The sequence below is a fragment of the Enhydra lutris genome, unplaced genomic scaffold (genome assembly GCF_002288905.1).
Source record: "Enhydra lutris kenyoni isolate GAN:26980312 unplaced genomic scaffold, ASM228890v2 scaffoldscaffold33, whole genome shotgun sequence".
NCBI lineage: Eukaryota > Metazoa > Chordata > Mammalia > Carnivora > Mustelidae > Enhydra > Enhydra lutris.
Window position 1 is genome coordinate 3,313,995 of NW_019154117.1, and position 18,024 is coordinate 3,332,018.

Here is an 18,024-nt window from a genome sequence, read left to right on the forward strand (position 1 = left end):
TAGGTTGAATGTGAACTAGCTTCAGAGTTAAGAACTCATGGGGGCTCCATCAGAGGAGACCCACACTTTCATGGGCTTTACCTCAGGATGTTCTGGTGAAGATTTGCTCCTACTTCAGGAAGGGTTGGGGGTAAGTGACTATGTTTTTCCTCTAGAACAAAAGTCTACCTTCCAGGAGAACTGACTTAACCAGGCCCTCATCTGATGAGGGGAAGGGCCAGTGGCCTCCACCAGCCCCCACTAGCTTCCTGTCTCAGGAAAGCAGAGAAATGTTTCCAAAGGTAACAGCCCAGAGCCTCAGGGCCCACTGAAGCACTGAGGTTTGCTATTCAATTACAGAACATTCCCCTGCCCAAACCTGGCTGCCATATGACAGCAGAACAGTTGAGCGTAATTGAGAGACTAATTCCATTTAAGAAGGAGTTGCTAGGAAAGCCCAGAGAAAACAGGAGAGGAGAAAAAAACAAGGAAACCACAAGAAAGTGATGTGTCTGGCACCTACAGTTGCAGTGGACATAGCCCATTCCCTACTCAGGTCAACATGAAACCTCACTCTAAATGCATGAGCACCTCAGCTCGTTTGACTCAACACATCATGTCCAGCTTTCAACAAGAAAATCCACAAGGCATGCTGAAAGGCAAGAAACCCATAGCATGAAGAGACAAAGCGAAGCACCCCCACCAGTCAGAATGGCTAAAATCAAAAAGACAAGAAATAACAGGTGTTGGTGAGGATGTGGAGAAAGGGGAGCCCTCATGCACTGTTGGTGGGAATGCAAACTGGTGTAGCCACTGTGGGAGTCTGTATGGAGGCTCCTTAAAAAGTAAGAAATAGGGATACCACATGGTCCAGTAATCTCACTAATGGGTATTTACCAAAAGATAATGAAAACACTAATTCAAAAAGATGCACCCCTAGGTTTATAACACCACTATTTACAAGAGCCAAGAGATGGAAGCAGCCCAAGTGTCCACCCATTCACGAGTGGTCTATATACACACTGGAATATTACTCAGCCATAAAAAAAGAATGAAATCTTGCCATTTGCAATGACACAGATGAAGCTAGAGAGCATTGTGCTAAGCAAAATAAGTCAGAGAAAGACAAATAGTGTACGATTTCACTCATATGTAAAATTTAAAAAACAAATGAACACAGGGAGGAAAAGGAAGTGAGACAAATCAAGAAACAGACTCTTCACTATAGAGAACACACTGACGGTCACGAGATGGGAGGTTGGTGGGGGGAATGGGGGAAATAGGGGATGGGGATCAAGAGTTCACATCCTGATAAGCACTGAAGTGATGTATAGAATTGTTGAATCCCGGGGCGCCTGGAAAGCTTAGTCCATTAAGCACCAATTTTTGGTTTCAGCTCAGGTCATGATCTCAGGGTTCTGGGATTCAGCCCCACATGGGGCTCCTGGCTCAGTGGGGAGTCTGCTTCTCCCTCTCCCTCTGCCCCTCCCCACTGCTTGTGCACACATGGGCACTCTCTCTCAAATAAATTTTTAAAAAATCTTTAAAAAAATAAAACTTCAAAAAATTATGATTAATATGCTAGGAGTGCTAGTGGAAAAAGTGGACAACATGCAGAGAATGGAAGGGCAATAAAAGTAGAGAAGTGGACTCTCTAAGAATCAAAAAAAATGACAGAAATAAATTAAAAACTGTAAAAGAAATGAAGAATGCCTTTGATGGGCTCATCAGTAGAGTGGACATGGCTAAGAAAACAATCAGTGAGCTAGAAGTTAAGTCAATAAAATCTGCCCAACCTGCAATGCCAAGAGGAAAAGAATGAAAAAGGCAGGGAACAGAATATCCAAGAAGTGGAGAACTTGCAGAAAGTGTATAATGGGAATCCCAGAAAGAAAAACAGAGAGAGGAGCAGAAGAAATGTTTGAAGTACTAATGGTTGAGAATTCTCTAAAAATAATGACATACATGAAACCACAGATCCTGAACACTCAGACAACACCAAGCAGGATAAGTACCCCAAACTATTCCTAGGCATGTCATAATCAAACGACAAAAAATGAAAGACAGTATCTTGAAAAAGGCCACAAGAGAAAGATCTACTTCTGCCATGACAGTGTGAAGAGTGCTGACCCACACTCCAGCAAAACTGGTAAAAATTATTTGGAAAAACATTCAAGATCTCTGGAAATGGTTCTAAGAGCAAACATCAAATGAAGAAACATCTAGTCAAGAAAATCTACGGAAACTTGGTATGAAAGGCAAGAGCATATAATCACTCCTCCCTTCACGTCCCTGGCTTGGCAAGGAAACTCCTCTCTGGGAAGACTGCAGCCAAGGACACATGAATGCCGGATGGGAGGGCTCCCCAGCTTCCAGGCAGAGGGCTTTCCTCCTGGTGGAACAGCATGGCAGTCTTTTTCATGATGCCCTGGTTGTCTATTGCTCATTCTAAGTGTTGGGTGAGGACAGCCAAGACCTGGGGGCTCCCTTCTTCCACCTGGCCCACAGGTACTGAGACCGTACCCTGAATGTGGCACCCTGAGACTACTGGGGCCCTGGTTCCCCTTGCCCAGCCTCTTCTATTCAACATTCCACTAGAAGTCCTAGCCAGAGCAATTAGGCAAGAAAAAAAGTAACACAGATTGGAAAGAAAGCAAGCAATGATCTATTCACAGATGACACAATCCTGTATAAAGAAAGTTGTAAGGAACCTACTAAAAAGCTACTCGAAATAATAAACTAGCTCATCAAGGTTGCAGGATACAAGATCAATATATAAAAATCAACTGTAGTTCAGTACAGTAGCACTGACATAAAATTAAGAATACAGTTCCACTTAAAAGACATCAAGAAGCATAAATTATTTAGGAATAAATTTAACAAAAGAAGTATAAAACTTTTGATGGAAATTTAAAAGATCTCAATAAGTGGGAAAATGTCCATGTCCATGGGTCAGAAGACTGAGCATTTTTCAGATGGCAATACTCTGATTTTACTGCTTTACAGATTCACCATAATCCTTACCAGCGGACTTCTCTGTAGACTTGACAAGCTAAAACTAAAATCTGCATGGAACTGCAACAGACTCGGAGTGGCCAAAACGATCTTTAAAAAGAAAAAGTTGGAGGACTCAACACTTCTTCATTTCAAAACATACTGCAAAGCACAGTAATCGGGACAGTGTGAGACTGGCCTAAGTGTAAACAGAGATTAGCGGAGCAGAACTGAGTGTCCAGAAATAAATGGATACACTTACAGCTAAGGGCCAAGACAATTTAATAGAAAAAGAACTGTCTTCTTATAAATGGTGCAGGGAAAAATGGAGAGCCACATGCAAAAAAAAAAAAAAAAAGATCCTTACCACGCACATATGAAGAAATTAACTCAAAATGTATCAAAGACCAAATTGTAAGACTTAAAAACTATAAAACTCTTAGAAGAAAACATAGGGATAAACCTTCACAACTTTGGGTTTAGACCTGGAAAATGAGCCTCAGCTATGACAACAAAAGCACAAAAAACAAAATTAAAAAATGGATAAACTGGACTCCATCAAAATGACAAATGTCCATGCTTCCAAGAACACAACTGAGAAAGTGAAAAGTCTACAAAACAGGGTAAAGTATTCACAAATCCTATCTGTTAAGAGACTTCTAAAATATGGAAAGAATTCTTATGACTCAATAATAAAAAGCACAAAAAAGTAAAAATAGGCAAAGGGTCTGAACTGACATTTCTCCAAGGAAGACCTACAATGACCAGTACGCACTTGAGAAGATGCTCGAAGTCACTCATCATTAGGGAAATGCCCATCAGAGCAGAGTGAGCCAACACTTTACACCTGGAAGGACGGTTAGAATCAAAGCGCCGTCACCCCCTGCTGGTGGGATCGGAAAGCGGTGTAACCACTTTGGAAAACAGTCTGGCAGTTCATTCCTCAGACAATGGAATGCAGAGCTATTCCTAAAAACATGAAAACATATGTCCAAGAAGATCTTGTACAAGAATGTTTACAGTGGAAATACTCACAGTAGCCAAAAATCAGAAATAACCCAAATGTGTCTGCTGGTGAATGGATAAACAAAATGTGGTCCGGCCATACAACTGAATATTAAACAAAAGCTTTGGGCTGATGAAAATGGTCTACAATTGGCTGGTGGCGGCACCCACATCTGTGAATACACTAAAGACCACTGAATCGGGGGGGCCACAGGGTATGGGAAAAGGGCGGAGGGAAAGAAAGAAGCCAGAGGAGGGAAGGACCTTCTCCACACACAGTCACAAGTAAGAGTCACACTAGAACAGAAATTGTGTGTGCAAGAAGACAGGGGAGTGAAATATTTAAACTGTTAAAAGGAAAAACCCCACCATGTAGGGTTCTGTGTCCAGTGAATTACTCTTCAAAAGTTGAGGGAAAAAAGACATTCTCAAACAAAAAAGTCTTCCAGGTGCGAAGGGCCGAGGGGACCCAGAGCTCTGACCCCGACCCTGCCCTCCACCCTTGCTCGGGACACAGGTGCAAGCAGGGAGTGCCCTGAGACGGGGGCCTGGGGACAGCCTGCCAGGCCCAGGGGCACAGAGGAAAGCCCAGGCCCATGGGGGCTGGGAACTGCCATGTCCAGAGGGCGGTCTTAAGCAGGACCCCAGACCCCACTGCTTGACTGGACATAACCTGAGGACAGCACCCTCTCCCTCAGGACGGCTCCGTGCAAAGGGCCACAGCAGGTGGGGGAGCCGGATGTGCCCAGAGGGAGAGGGTCCCCAGCACCTGTGTGTGGAGGTGCTGTGAAGGGAGAGGCCGGGCCCCAGAGCCAGGGCTGCCTAGGGTTTCGGGGGGGGGCTACGCTAGTCCCCTGGAGGGAAGGCCACGCCCCTGACGCCCAGAGGGTGGGGCCGCTGCCGCCCACCTGGGGAAGGTCCGACTCCGCAGCTCCTTGATGAAGAGTTGGCTGCCATTCTGCACGGGCTTCACGTCGGGCGTCTGCCCTGGACCATGTTTGTGCCAGGCCCTCTTCTTCTTCACTGTGGGGAGACAGGGCAGCTCGGGGACACAGCCAGGAGGGCAGCCAAGGAGCCGTCAACACCCCAACACCCAAGGCTCCCTACAGGCAGAGCCCTCATGGTCCCGCAGGGGTCTGGCCCACCCGCCTCCCTCACTGCCCGCCCCCAGCCCCATGATCTCTCCACCCACCCCGCCCTGCACCTGCCAAGCCCCTGGCTCAGTGACCACACTCAGAGCTAGGGCGGCCTGGGACCTTGTCCACCAGCGCCTGTCTGCTGAGGGCGTGTCGCATCAGAGGCACCTACGGGGAAGTCCCACCAAGGTTGGCCTTTGGGACACCTCCCCTCTGACCTCTAATATCACAAACCCTGCCACCTCTCTGCTGGGACCTCTGTTGTCCCAATAGCCTGCAGCTGGGGCAGAGGCACAGAGAGGCACAGGGAGCTCCCGCCCTCCTCACCCCCGAGCTGTGTGCACCTCACCCTCCCCGGTGTGTCCACCCATGCGTACCACCACCCTGCCTGCTCCCTCCGACCCCGTCCCACACGTGCTCCCAGGACACTGGGCACCCCACATTGGACTTTCTAGAGACAAGTGTGTACACGTGCCCCTACTGGACCGTGACATGTTTGCAGGCACAAGAACAGGTGCGTGTGCACACACACACTCACACTCACACACACCCCACTGGACCACAGACCCAGGAGGGGAGGGAAGTGATCTTCCTGTGGCCCTCATCCCCCCCTCAGGGCAGCCACTGGTGATGGGGAGTGAGGACAGCACTGGCGCACACGCCTGTCCCTGGAGGCTCCGGGGCAGGGTCTGGAACAGCCTGGGTCAGACTGGCTGTGAGGGATTGCCGCTTGGCCCTCCGGATGCCCTTCCTTCACAGACAAGGATGGGGAGGGGCTCCCACCATTCCCCATCTCCCATCCAGTCACAGACCCCTGAGACTGTCTCCAGCAACGACGCGACATCTCTGTCATGCTTGGCTTGCCATGGCCAAGGTCTGAGCGGGTGTTACTGAAATCTGGCAAGACCCTGCCAAGGGAGGCCTCCGAGCTGGGGCTTCTGGTGGCATCGGGCACACATGGGAGCTCAGAAGGGCCCGGGAGCCTGCCCAAATCTTTCCTGCCCCACCATCTTGTCACTGTGTGGCCTTGTGCAAGTCACTGGGCATCTCTATGCTGTATCTTCAACAGAGAGCAGCTAGTACCAGCTTCCCGGACTCCTCGTGAGCCACAGGAGGCAAATGACATGCGGCACCCCACCTGCCCAGGAGCTCTGGGGGGGGCACACTGTGCAAGCGCAGCCCCTCCTCTTGGCAAGGCTGCTTGGGCTGCAGGCCCTTGTTCACAGGGCTCAGTCCTGCTCCAGGCCCCCAGGCTCCCCCAGCTGCACCCACTGCACCTGGCACAGCCCGGCACCAGTGGGCACAGGGCGGAGGGAGGGACGTTTGTGAATGGCAGGTCTCCTGGGCACTGCACAGGCCCCTCAGTGCCCACTGAGCAGCCCAGCTCTGCACGGGGGTCGCCAAAGCTGTGGGTGGCCTGGGAGTCATCCCTGCTCCCCAAAGAGCCCAGCAGGCTCAGATGAGGGTGGGAGGGCACCACCCTGATGACGACCCAGGTCACCCTGACTCTGAAACCAGTCTCCATGTCCTCAGCCTTCTCCTAGGCCTGCAGCTGCCTCAGGACGCGAGCCCGACCCCGCAGGCAAGGGGCTCTGGAGTCCACATGGAGCTTCCCCGCTGCACGGCCACGGGGGCGTCGTGGGCCTTGGCAGTCGGCGGCCCACACCTGGTGGGGCCTCCCTGCCTGCCCCCTGGGGAGGTGAGCCAGACTCTTGGGGAGCCCACTTACCAGGGGTCCAGTGTATCCAGGGCCTTGAGGAAGAGGAGGGGGAAGCCAGGCCACATGTTGGCAGCCATGAGCAACACCACATAGAGGGGAGACTAGTGGAGAGACAGGCATCCCCATGCAGTCTGGGGGGGGGCAGCAGAGGTCCTCACGTGGGTCCCCCAAGGTCCTCCAACACTGGCCCCCGCATCGCCCCTCTCTGCCCTTCCCGAGGTCTCCACATGGAAGGCATGCAGATCCCCAAGGATGCAGATGACTGGCAGGAGGGCCCTGGCCAAGGAGGCCATGTGGGGGAACTGAGTCCTGGAGGGCGGCTGGGGGATGGGGATGCAGGTGTAAAGGGCAGTGTGGGAAGGCAGCAGCACCCCCACATACCCGCCAGGAACTGGACCTGAGAAGCAGGTGCTGCCTGCGGGCGGCGGCCTTCCTGGGCCCTCACTTGGGATGGGGCACCGCGAGCACCTCGAGGACACTACGGCTAAGCACGGGGCAACACAGATCCATAGGGGAGGCAGGCCGAGCATTCTGGGGCTCCCCGTGCAGCCCTGGCTGGTGTGCTCCTTCCCTCCCCAGGGCCCAGAACACGCTGAGCCCCGAGGCCAAATGTCTTCCTGCCTGCGCACCCCCTGATGAGGCAGCCTAGAGACCTCAGCCCAGCAGGAGGCCGGGGCGTGGGGGTGACGGATACCCCCCCCCCCCCCCCCCGTTGCAGCTGCCCTCGGGGCATCACAGCTACAAGGGCCTCGGGGAGGAGGGATGTGGCCGGTCGGGATGTGGCCGGTCAGGAAGTGGCCTCTGAAGTGGCCTCTGAAGCCTGCCGGGGTCAGAACTGCTCTTGGGGCTGCGCTGCCAGAACCTTCCCATCGGTGGGGACTCCCTGCCGAGTTCCCTGGGGACCCCCAAGCCCCAACTCTGTGTAAACTGTGAACCTGTGGGCCCCCGAGCAGCTCACGGGCTTAGGGGTCCCCTGGGGACATGACACCATGGCAGTCCTCACCGTGGAGCGTCTGACTGCAAAGAGCCACCAACAAACCAGTGTGTCACCGTGACACAGACCCACTCCAAGGCAGTGACACACAATTGTGGGCGTGCATCCTGGCAGGAAATGCCAGCTTCCAAGCCTCTGACCCCAATGGCCATGCAGCCCCCAGTAACGGCAGGGAGCCCCTGGTCCACAGGATTTATGAAGCAGGTGTGCACAGCCACACCCACGTATACATACAAGCATCAACCTGTGCACATGCGACACTCATGCACACGTGTTCATGCTTGAGCACGCGCATGTGTCTACACACACATGTCCACACTTGCACACACGCACCCGTCTATACACACTCACGCACATGTGCCAACTCTCGTGCACACGCACCTGTCTACACACTCGTGTCCACGCTTGTGCACACAATCCTGTCTATACACGCAAATGCACACATGAACATCTGTGCACACACACGTACACAAACACACCCAGCCAGGGAGGGGCTGCCGGCCCCCACCAGGCTGCAGTCTCCACATGTCTTGGGGGTGGCTGGCCATAAGTACCAGGAAGGGTCGCCTGTACTTGGCTTTGAGCAGCAGTACGGGGCAGCAGGGACCCCTAGCACAAGGGCGGGGGTCTCGGTCAGCAGACTAAGTTAGGGAACAGTGGACAAGCTCATGGTCAGGGAAAGGTGCTTCCAGGACATGCAGAGATGTTGGAGAAGTCACACGGTGTGTGACCACCAGCGCCCACCTCAGCACTCCCCTGCAGCCCTACCTGAGCCCCAGAGCACAGCCCCGCCCTCTGTCAGGACACTCAGGGCTGTTGTGGGGACAGGCCGGGTCACCTGGCCCTGCCCTAGGGCCTCACGGTGGGACGCCAGCCCCACCTGCTCAACCCCGCCAGCTCTGAGCTTTCCCGTGGCTCAGAAGGGGTTACGACAGCGACAGCGACAGCGGCTGGGCAGGGACCAGAGTGGTTTCTGGGTAATCGCAGCAGACCCGCCCTGAGCACAAGCACTGCCGGCCCCTGGGGGTATGAGGGGAGGTAGGAGCCCACAAAGCTTCCTGCTGGTCTCAGGAATTTGGTGATGCTTTATCGTGTGCTGATGCCGTGCCCCGGTCTGGAGGATAACCCCCGAACCAGGGCGGCCGCCGGATCATCTAGTGATGGCAGCACACAGGCCAGACACACAGAAAGCTCGGCGAGGAGTGGTTACAGCCCACTGGCATCACGCAGCTTCCCGGGTGGTGGGATCACGGCACCCTCCCTCAACCCCCACTGGACGCACAGAACTCGCCCCACAGGAGCTGTGGGGGTCCAGCCTCTGCCCTGTGAATAGACAGCAGGAGGGAGGCTCCCCTTGAAGGAGGGTGACAGGACTTCTGGTGGCCTGGGGCCAGCTGTGGTCCCCCTCAACCCCCCTACACAAACACTCCGGGGTCAGCATCCAGACTGCACCTTTTATGAGCACCCAGGCCCCCCAACCCAGGTCAGAAACCAGAGGCCACATTAACACCCCCACGCCATCTGTCTTGCCCCCAGGCCAGGACCCCCACCAAGGTAACTGCAGACCAGGGCACACCCCCTATGTGGGCTCAGCCTTGGAACTCGCCTCCTGGAAGGGATATGAGCCCCCAGTGGAGCCACACTGGATAAGCCTGTTCCCAAGGAGCCCTCTCAGGGTGCACCACACCCCCAAGGGACCAGCAGGCAGTTTGAGATGGGGACTCTCCCTGCAGGTGGTACCAAGGAAGGGACAGCAGATCCCCAACATGGAGTGGGCAGCAGGCAGTGGGCAGGGCCAGGCAGCCTCCCGGACAGCCGCAGCACGGTGTCCCCATCGTGGATGGGTCTGGCCCCTGCAGGTGCTGGAATGTGAGGCCCCTGCCCAGGCCTGTGAAAGTCAGTGGGGTCTCTGCACAGGCCAAGTGGCCTTAGCCACAGCCCTGGACAGGAGCCCCACAGGAGGGGCTGCAGTGATGAGTCCACAGGGACAGTAAGCAAGGCCAGCAGTGGTCCCCAGGCACCAGGCTGCAAATACCCACGCACCTCCCCCAGCCAGCCAGGCCAGGCCCTGTACTTACAGGTAGACTTCCCGTGGGTTTTCTCGCAGTTCGGGCAGTGGTATATGTCGATGTCTGGGGCCTCCTCCTCTTCCACTCCCACACAGCTGAAATGGAGGAAGCACAGATGTAGCCGGCGGTCAGCAACTGCTCCGGGCCTTCCCCTGCGGAACCCAGACAGCTGCTGCCCACCCCTCAGGAGGGGACACCACGTGTGCAGGGGGAGCAGAACCTGAGCCAGGACAGCAGCCCACAGGGACAGGAGGGGGCATGAGGAGGAGGGAGGGAGGGAGAGGCAAGGAAGGCCTTGCTGTGCATGACCAGGCTACGCAGAGGGCCGGGCCATCCAGCAGGCCCACCTGCATGATAGCCACTACTATCCTGTCACCACAGAGTCGGAGAGGGCAAGGGGTCTCGGAGAGGGGCTGTCCCCACCATGTCACCTGGGGCAGCTTAGAGCTATGGGTTGGGGCTCTCCTGACCCCTCGAGGGACCGCTGAACCAGGGGGCAGGACCACGGTACCAGGACAACCGGATATCAAAAGAATGAAGTTGAATCCCTACCTCACACCATATAAAAAAAACTAACTAAAAATGGATTAACCACTGAAATATAAGGCCTAATGCTATAAGACACTAAGAAGAGGACACAGGAGTACATCTTCATGACCCTGGACTTGGCCATGGATTCCCAGATAGGACATCGAAAACACAAGCAACAAAAGAAAAATTAACCTGTGTATCAGGGAAATGTAAAACGTTTGTGCGGTAAATGACACTAGGAAGAAAGTGAAAAGACAACATGGAGAATGGGAGAGCATTTGCGAATCACCTTTCTGATGAAGGCCTAGCGCCCGAAGCGCATACGGACGTTCTCAGCGGACGTTCTCAGCTCGATGACGGAGACACACACAACAGCATCTAAACGGGCAAAGGACTCAAACAGACTCTTCTCCCAGGATGACGCAAAACAGCCAAGAGGCTCTCGACAGATGCTCTACATGCTTAGCTGTGTGGATGTCCCTGGAACGCACATCCGAACCAACGAGACACCACCCCAGGACAGCTACAGGTTTTACAAGAAAAAACACCAGAGTCTTGCAAGTGCTGGCCGGGATGTGGGAAACGAGAGCCCTCTTCCGTCGCTGCTGAGTGTAAAAGTGACGGTTTCTCTGGGAATAGTCTGACGGCTCCTCAGAAAATTAAGCAGAGACTTACCCTGTGGCCCGGCAATCCCACTCCCAGGCACGTGCCCCGGAGAAGGCAGAGCAGGGCCGCAGACAAACCCCGCACACCAGTGTTCAGGGCAACATCACCACGACGACCAAGAGACAGAAACCGGCCAGCGAGCACCGGTTGACAGACAGCCAAGCCACCTGTCCATGCAACGGAGCAGCCCCCAGCCTGAAGGGGGTGCGGCGTGGACACCTGCTACAGCATGATGGACCCCGGCCACCTAAGGCCATATACGCAGGGCTGCATTCACACAGAATGCACACCCAGAGGACCCGCCACTGGAGCCAGGGGCTGGCGGGGAATGGGCAGTGACTGCGGAGGGGGCCTGGCGTCTCCTTTCGGACCCAGGTGGAGGCCGTGCTTGCGCAACAGTGTGAAGGTACTAACTGCCAAGGAAGGCTCACTTTAAGAGGGTTAGTTTTATGTTATGTGAATTTTACCCCAATCGAAAGACAAGGAATGTGCCCCATGACAGGGGCCCGCGTCCCCACTGCCACTGAGCCCATCCTCACTAAGGCTGGCCGAGCGCCCGTTCTGCCTGCGGCCGCAGCACAGACCCTACGTGGACCTTCCTGCAACAGCCCTGCGGTAACAGGAGGGTCACCGCTCGCCTGCCATGGAGGGCAGACGTGTGTCTGGACCCCAGGCGTCTCCTCACTGTGTTCCCTCGTCCCCTGGCCAGGGTCAGCCACCACCGCTCCGGGCCCCTCGATGGAACACTGCCTGCCACAGTTGCCACATGCCACGGTCCCAGGAGCAGCGCTGGAGCCCACAAAGCCTCCGGCACGCGTCTTTGGAAACACGAAGTTCACTCTTCATCTCGGAACGAGCCCCGAACCAAAGTGCGAGCCGCCTAAAGAGGCAGGTGTGAGACACAAAGCCACCAGAAGCAGATGCGAGGGTCTACGGGTCTGCTCTCGCCATGCAAAGTGACTTTTGAACAAGCAAAGGACATCAGAGAGAACCCTGACAGACAGAAACAGGGCTCCCTCCAACAGCACGTACGGGAGCATCCCCTCTCCTGCAGGAACTGGGCATGAAGGGCATCTCCCCCTCGGAAGAACAGGGGAGAGCCCAAAGGGGCCCAGGCCTATGGAGAAAGATGCCCCACCCCATGAACCGCCCAGAAAGGGGAGCTAGTATCACATTACTGCATCGGTCACCCGGCAAAGTCACCCAACCAGGCACACTGAGCTGTTAACGCAGCAGGGGGAGGCACAGTGAGGACAGCAAACACCGGAGCACAACTGTCTGTCTCCACAGCACCCCTGCTCCAAGAGAGCCCCTCCTCCTCAAACCCCGCCCCCAGCTCCTCCCCACCCACAAGGAGGAGTAGCCACTCACCCAGCACCTTTCTCCTGGGCTGGTGCACCCGCCTGACTCCTCCACTCCCTCCCTCCCAGCCCCCTACACCCCTGGCCTGCCACAGAAAGGGCCCTGCACCCGGGCCGCTCTGCACCCTGGGTCCTGCGCCAGCTGGCCTCAGTGTGCCCAGCCATCAGAGAGCATGCCGGGGAAAGCCCCCATCGCCCACACCCACCCGGAGCTGCGCACTAGGGGCAAGAGGCAGAGCCCTGCGTGCATTCAGGACCCACTGGAACTAGTAATTGGACCCAGAATCCACACCCCGTGTCCACAGCCTGTGTTCACACTCCAGGTCCACACTTTTCGTCTACACCCTAGGTCTACACCCCAGTTCCACATCCTGCATCCACACCCCACATCCGCCCTGTGTCCACACCCCACATCCGCACATATTCCTGCCTGGCCCAGCCACGGGGATCCCAGGGACACACAAGGAGCCAACGCAGCACACGAGATGTCTGAGGTCCGAATGTCAAACTCAGCCCCACAGACTGGGGCCCCTTCAACAGGTCAGGGGGCAGGCGTGCGGTGGCACGCAGAGGGAACGGAGGCTAAGTCCTAGGCCAGGTGAAGGGAGGAAAATCAGCATGCCTGAACCACCCCCATCCAAACGCCCTTGCTGGTCCCACATGCATGACAGGTGGGGAAGCTGAGGCCCAGGGTCACAAGGTGTGCATGCCAACACCCCTCCCCAGCTCTGGGTGCCCCTTTGGTACGCCAGCACTGGGGCATGCAGGTCTCACCAGAGACCCGCTTTGTGCAGGGAGGCCTCTCTAAAGGGGACAGAGAGCGGTGGGATATGGGTCCCTCGTTCTACCCAGGACACCTCAGGGCCACCCCTCACCCAGGAGGGCCACCCAGGGCCTGATGCCCCCCGCTCCCCCACGACCGGCGTGTGTCACCATGGGCCTTGACTGCCTGGGCCGCCACCCTGACAAGGGCCACCGGATGTATGGAAACTAAGGTCCCAGGAGCAGCCCCCGGCTGTGCTATGTGCGAGGACAGACCTCCTGACTCCCTGTGTCCCGGGGCCCAAGGACCCCGCGGTTCGGTTTGACCTTCTGGGCGGAGGGCCCTCAGCCACAGCAGCCCCTCTACCCACATGGGGGAAGGCCTTTTACTGAAACCGCTCCCAATTTATGTTTCTATCCCCAAGTTAAGGCTTTCCCAGTGCCTCCTGAGAAATTACTGGGGAAATCACCCAAAAGACTAGAAGAACAACAGTCATAGGAAAGTCAGAAACATTCTCCCCCCCTCCCCGCCTTAAAGCCAGGAGCAAAGCGCCTGCGTCTGGAGGAGATGCGTGTGGCCCACAAACTGGGCGTGCCTGTCCACCCTCCCCACCCCCCCCTCCCCCCCACCCCCCACTGAGGCCCGGACTGTTCCACCAGCCACGGAGGAGCACCGAAGACAAAGAGCCCAGCACTCTCACAAAAGGACTGGCAGGTGATCAGAGAGAACCCTAAAGGCGCCCATGCCTGAGGCCGGCACGCGCCCTCTGCGGGAGCCCTGCCCAGGGCCACTTCAGCCCACGCACCAGTCTTGAAGATTTGGGGGTCACCTCCCTATGGAGATGACGACTGGGTCAGGACAAGAGCTGGGCCCCCAAGCACGTCCCCAGACAGAGAGACGGACGTGGGGCTCATCTGCCCATGTCTCAGCAAGACACCTGAGGCCTCGCCCATCCTCTACCATGGGTGTGCGGGTGTGCGGGCCAGGAGGGCCCAGGGGAACACCCGGCTGGGCCTTCTCCATCACAGGCAGGCGTGGGGAGGAGGCTCCAGAGCTGCCCCACACTCCAGGCCCAAGCAGGGGTTCAGAGTCACCACCAGTTGAGGTCCAGGGACAGATCCAGGACAAAGGGCGCTGAAAGGCTAAGAGCCAGGCCCAACCTCCCATCCCTATTGCCTATCCTGTCCCTGTATCACCACATCTGCATAAGGCAGTCACCACAGAGATGGAGACCAGGAGATGGGCCAGGCAGAGACTGGGACCCCAAGGGCTGGGAACCAAGTGAGCGGAGCTGTGGTGCATTGGGGAGCAGGAAGAGGCTAGAGAGGGATAGAGAGGGGAGGGGGGGAAGGGAAAAGGGAGGGAGGGGGAAAGACAGAGGGGAAGGGGAGGGAGATGGAGGAGAGGAAGGAGGGAAAGGGGAGGGAGATGGAGAAGAGGAAGGAGGGGAAGGGGAGGGGAAGGGGAGGGGAGGGGGGGAGAGGGAGAGATAGAGGGGAAGGGGAGGGAGAGGGAGGTGAGGAGGGAGGAGAATGAAGTACCTGCAGAAGCACACAGTAGAGATCAAGGTGGGCACTAGGCCTCCCAGCAGACAACCCACAACAAACCTGCGCTGTGTACTGCTCATGGACCTGCGTGCACGTGTGTGCATGCACCAGCGTGTGCACACGTACTGTGCATGCCTGCGTGCATGAGCATGAGTGTGTGCGTGTGTGCCACACGTGCGTGCATGAGTGTGTGCGTGCATGTGTGCCTGTGCTCCTGTCTGAGCTCCTTCAATGGCTGGCTTGGAAGGTGAGACCTGTGGGGAGAGGTCATGTTTTCAGGAGCACATGGCCAGTGGGGCTGGGGGCTAGGCTGGTCTGAGCCCGCAATGACCTGGCATCCAGCACTGAGCCAACCCCACAAACATTACAGCTGATGTAAGTGCCATGAGCCAAGTAGAAAGACAGCAGGTGGAGTGGCGAGGGACAAAACATCACAGAAACTGGCCAAGCAGGAGGGACCTGAAGGGGTAGGGGTGGGGGGACCACAGCACGAGGGACCTGAAGGGGGGGACTGTAGCACGAGGGACTGGGGGGGGAAGGGGAAGGGGGGCAGGAACTGTAGCACGAGGGACCGAGAAGGGAGACCGCTGACACTCACAGAGGCAGCACGCACGCGAATCACAGAGGCCACCACAGAGTATCTGGCAGGGGAGGCCCGGGCTCCCGGCCCCTTGGGCAGAAGCCACATCCACCCTCGGAGCTGCAAGGCCCCTGGCAACAAGGCCTGGGGGCCCACAGAGGTAGCGGCTCCTCCAAGGTCATCCCATAGGAATCCCTGCTCTGCCCTCCAGCCAGGCAGGGCTTTCTGGAACCCCAGGGGCAGGACCCTGCCCTCAGAGCTCCCCAGGGCCTGGACACCCCACACCTCACTGTTTGCATTGGGAAGTATGTGCTGAATCCCCAATTAAATGGAAGCATGGCTTTTCCTTTTATTATTGTCAAGAGCATTGATTTAACATAAACTACAACTTCTGTAACCCTGTTCTGACATTTACTTATGTTTGAAGTTCTAGGAGGAACCTCAGAAAAAAATAAAAAAGGAAGTGACCCCTTGCAGAGGGGAGGGACGGGCACCGCCTGCCCTCCGAGGTCCCAGGAGCTCAGTGGCGACAGCCGGTCTGTCACAGCCACAGGACCCGCGGCCACCACCTCCGGACTGCTCCACAAGTGCCTCGAGCTGTTCTCGGGGCAGGAGTTCCACACCTGTTGCACACCTACTGTAAGGCAAACTGTAGGAACGTTCACAAGCTTGATGTGCACAGGGAGCCATCCCTGATGACTTGAGAGAGCAAAACTCAGGAGAAGCGACCCCTCCCACCAGGAGGTTGGACACCCGGGCCCTGCAGCTCTCCCACAGCAGAATGTCCTGCTGCCACGAACCCCGGGTGGTACGCGTGTTCGAGTCTTGACGCTAAGGCCCACACACACGAGCCACACCCCGGGCCGCGCCCCACGTGAGTTTCCTCTCTCCTCTCCTCTGTGCCCTACTAAGCCACCGGAAACCAGCGAGTCTTCCCTTCGTATAAGGCCCAAAGTCCTGCTTTCTTCGGAAGGTCAAGGTGGCTTCCAAGTGCCCCTCCTTAGCTCACCTCCTCCCATCTTTCCCAGGTCCTGGTGCCCCATGGAGAAGGCGGCCTGAGCTGTCCACCCTACAGGGAGCCTGCTACAGGGGGAGGCCGGGCTGGCAACAGGGGCAGCAGGGGCAGGCAGATGCTAGTCCGAGTGGCCAGGGAGCACAGAAGGAATAGTGGGGTGCCCTCCTCGCCAATCACTGGCCATGGTGATTCCCTCCCTCTTTCTGCCCTCTCCCTCGCCAACCTCACCCCTGCCTTCGGGCTGCCCCACTCCCCCCATTCTAGCCCAGCTGGTCTCTGGAGGACGCCCAGACACCAGTGGTTGACACGCTTCACATGAAGCAGCCATGGGGACACATGGGGACAGCGTGGTCATCACTCAGCTTCAATGCAGTCACTGGCCACGTGTCAGACTCAAGAAGGTCCCTGAGACCCTAACTGTGCCACCAACAGCTAAATCCCTGAGTACCAGCCACTAGCCCAGGCACCACGTGAGCTTCTCCATGCAATGGGAAAAGCCACAGTATTGGAAGTAATATGCCCCAGGTCACACACAGGGAGCAGCCCTTCCAGAGCACGGGCACAGGTGACACATGTGGGCCCACTCAGGATTCTGCTGGTGAGCCACCGTCTGTCCAGTTTGCTGATTCCACCCTGAGAGCCTCAGGCCCCAAGTGCAAGGGAGACAGAGGCCCAGAGAGGACCCAAGAGCTTGCCAGGACCCCACGGGAAGTGGGTGGGGATGGGCACACCAGGCCCCAGAGCCTCTGCAGCTGCCACCCACCGTGCAGGGGGGCAGAGGAGGCACAATGACGAGGTGGGATACAGAGAGGACAAGACCCCCCATGCACCTGGGCTCCCAGAGAATGAGTCACAAAGAGGACTGGAAAGAAAACAGGGGGAACGGCGGGCCTGACCCAGCCAGGAGAGCCTGTCCCCTGCACATGTGCACAGGGTGATGGGACACTGGCCATGGCCCGGGCCTCACTCCCCCCTGTAGGGTTGCCAGTCTGGGGACCTGGTGCCCTGGGACCCCCAGGGGTCACACAGACTGTGTAGCTCCCACCTGGCTCTTGTGAGGATCTGGCCACAGAGCAATGATGGGCCTCTGGGGACCAAGGTAAAGTCTGTCTGCTGAGTCCAACGTACAGATTCATAGGAAAAAATGTGATTATTATCAGAAGCCACTAGGCTTTGGGGTGACTGTTACACACCCACAGATAACCAGGATTCCAAGGAGGAACTGCATGCTCAGAAGAGATGAAAACGGGCTCTGAAACAAGAGCAACTGTTCTCCCAGCCCTTCTGGCGGGGCAGGTGAGTTCCAGAGGGGCTGCGAGCATAACCACAGCACGGTGCCGGGCACACAGGATGGTCTTATGAGGACAGCTTCCTGCCTGTCATAGCCACTCTCCTCGTCACCATCATCGTCATCATCACCCCTCAACCTCAACACCACCATTGTAATTATCACCACCATCCTCGTCACCATCATCGTCACCACCATCATCGTCACCATCACCGCCATCACCACCATGCTTGTCACCTCATCATCGTCATCATCACTGTCACCATCACCATCATCGTCACCACCAACACCATCCTCATCACTATCACCACCATCATCACCATCATGTCACCATCACCGCCATCACCATTCTTGTCACCTCATCACCTTCATCATC

At 56.5% G+C, this 18,024-nt stretch overlaps 1 protein-coding gene across 3 annotated transcripts in view; it reads right to left on the reverse strand.

The window, feature by feature from the left end:
- LOC111153547 (PHD finger protein 2) overlaps positions 1–18,024 on the reverse strand; it is a 68,349-nt gene that overhangs the window by 26,422 nt on the left and 23,903 nt on the right. For all 3 annotated transcript variants that reach the window (XM_022512628.1, XM_022512626.1, XM_022512629.1), the window contains exons 2-3: positions 9,907–9,992; positions 4,887–5,001 (exon numbers count right to left, since the gene is read on the reverse strand). In XM_022512628.1, coding sequence (XP_022368336.1) covers positions 4,887–5,001; positions 9,907–9,992 — 201 coding nt within the window. The remainder of the gene's footprint in view (positions 1–4,886; positions 5,002–9,906; positions 9,993–18,024) is intronic.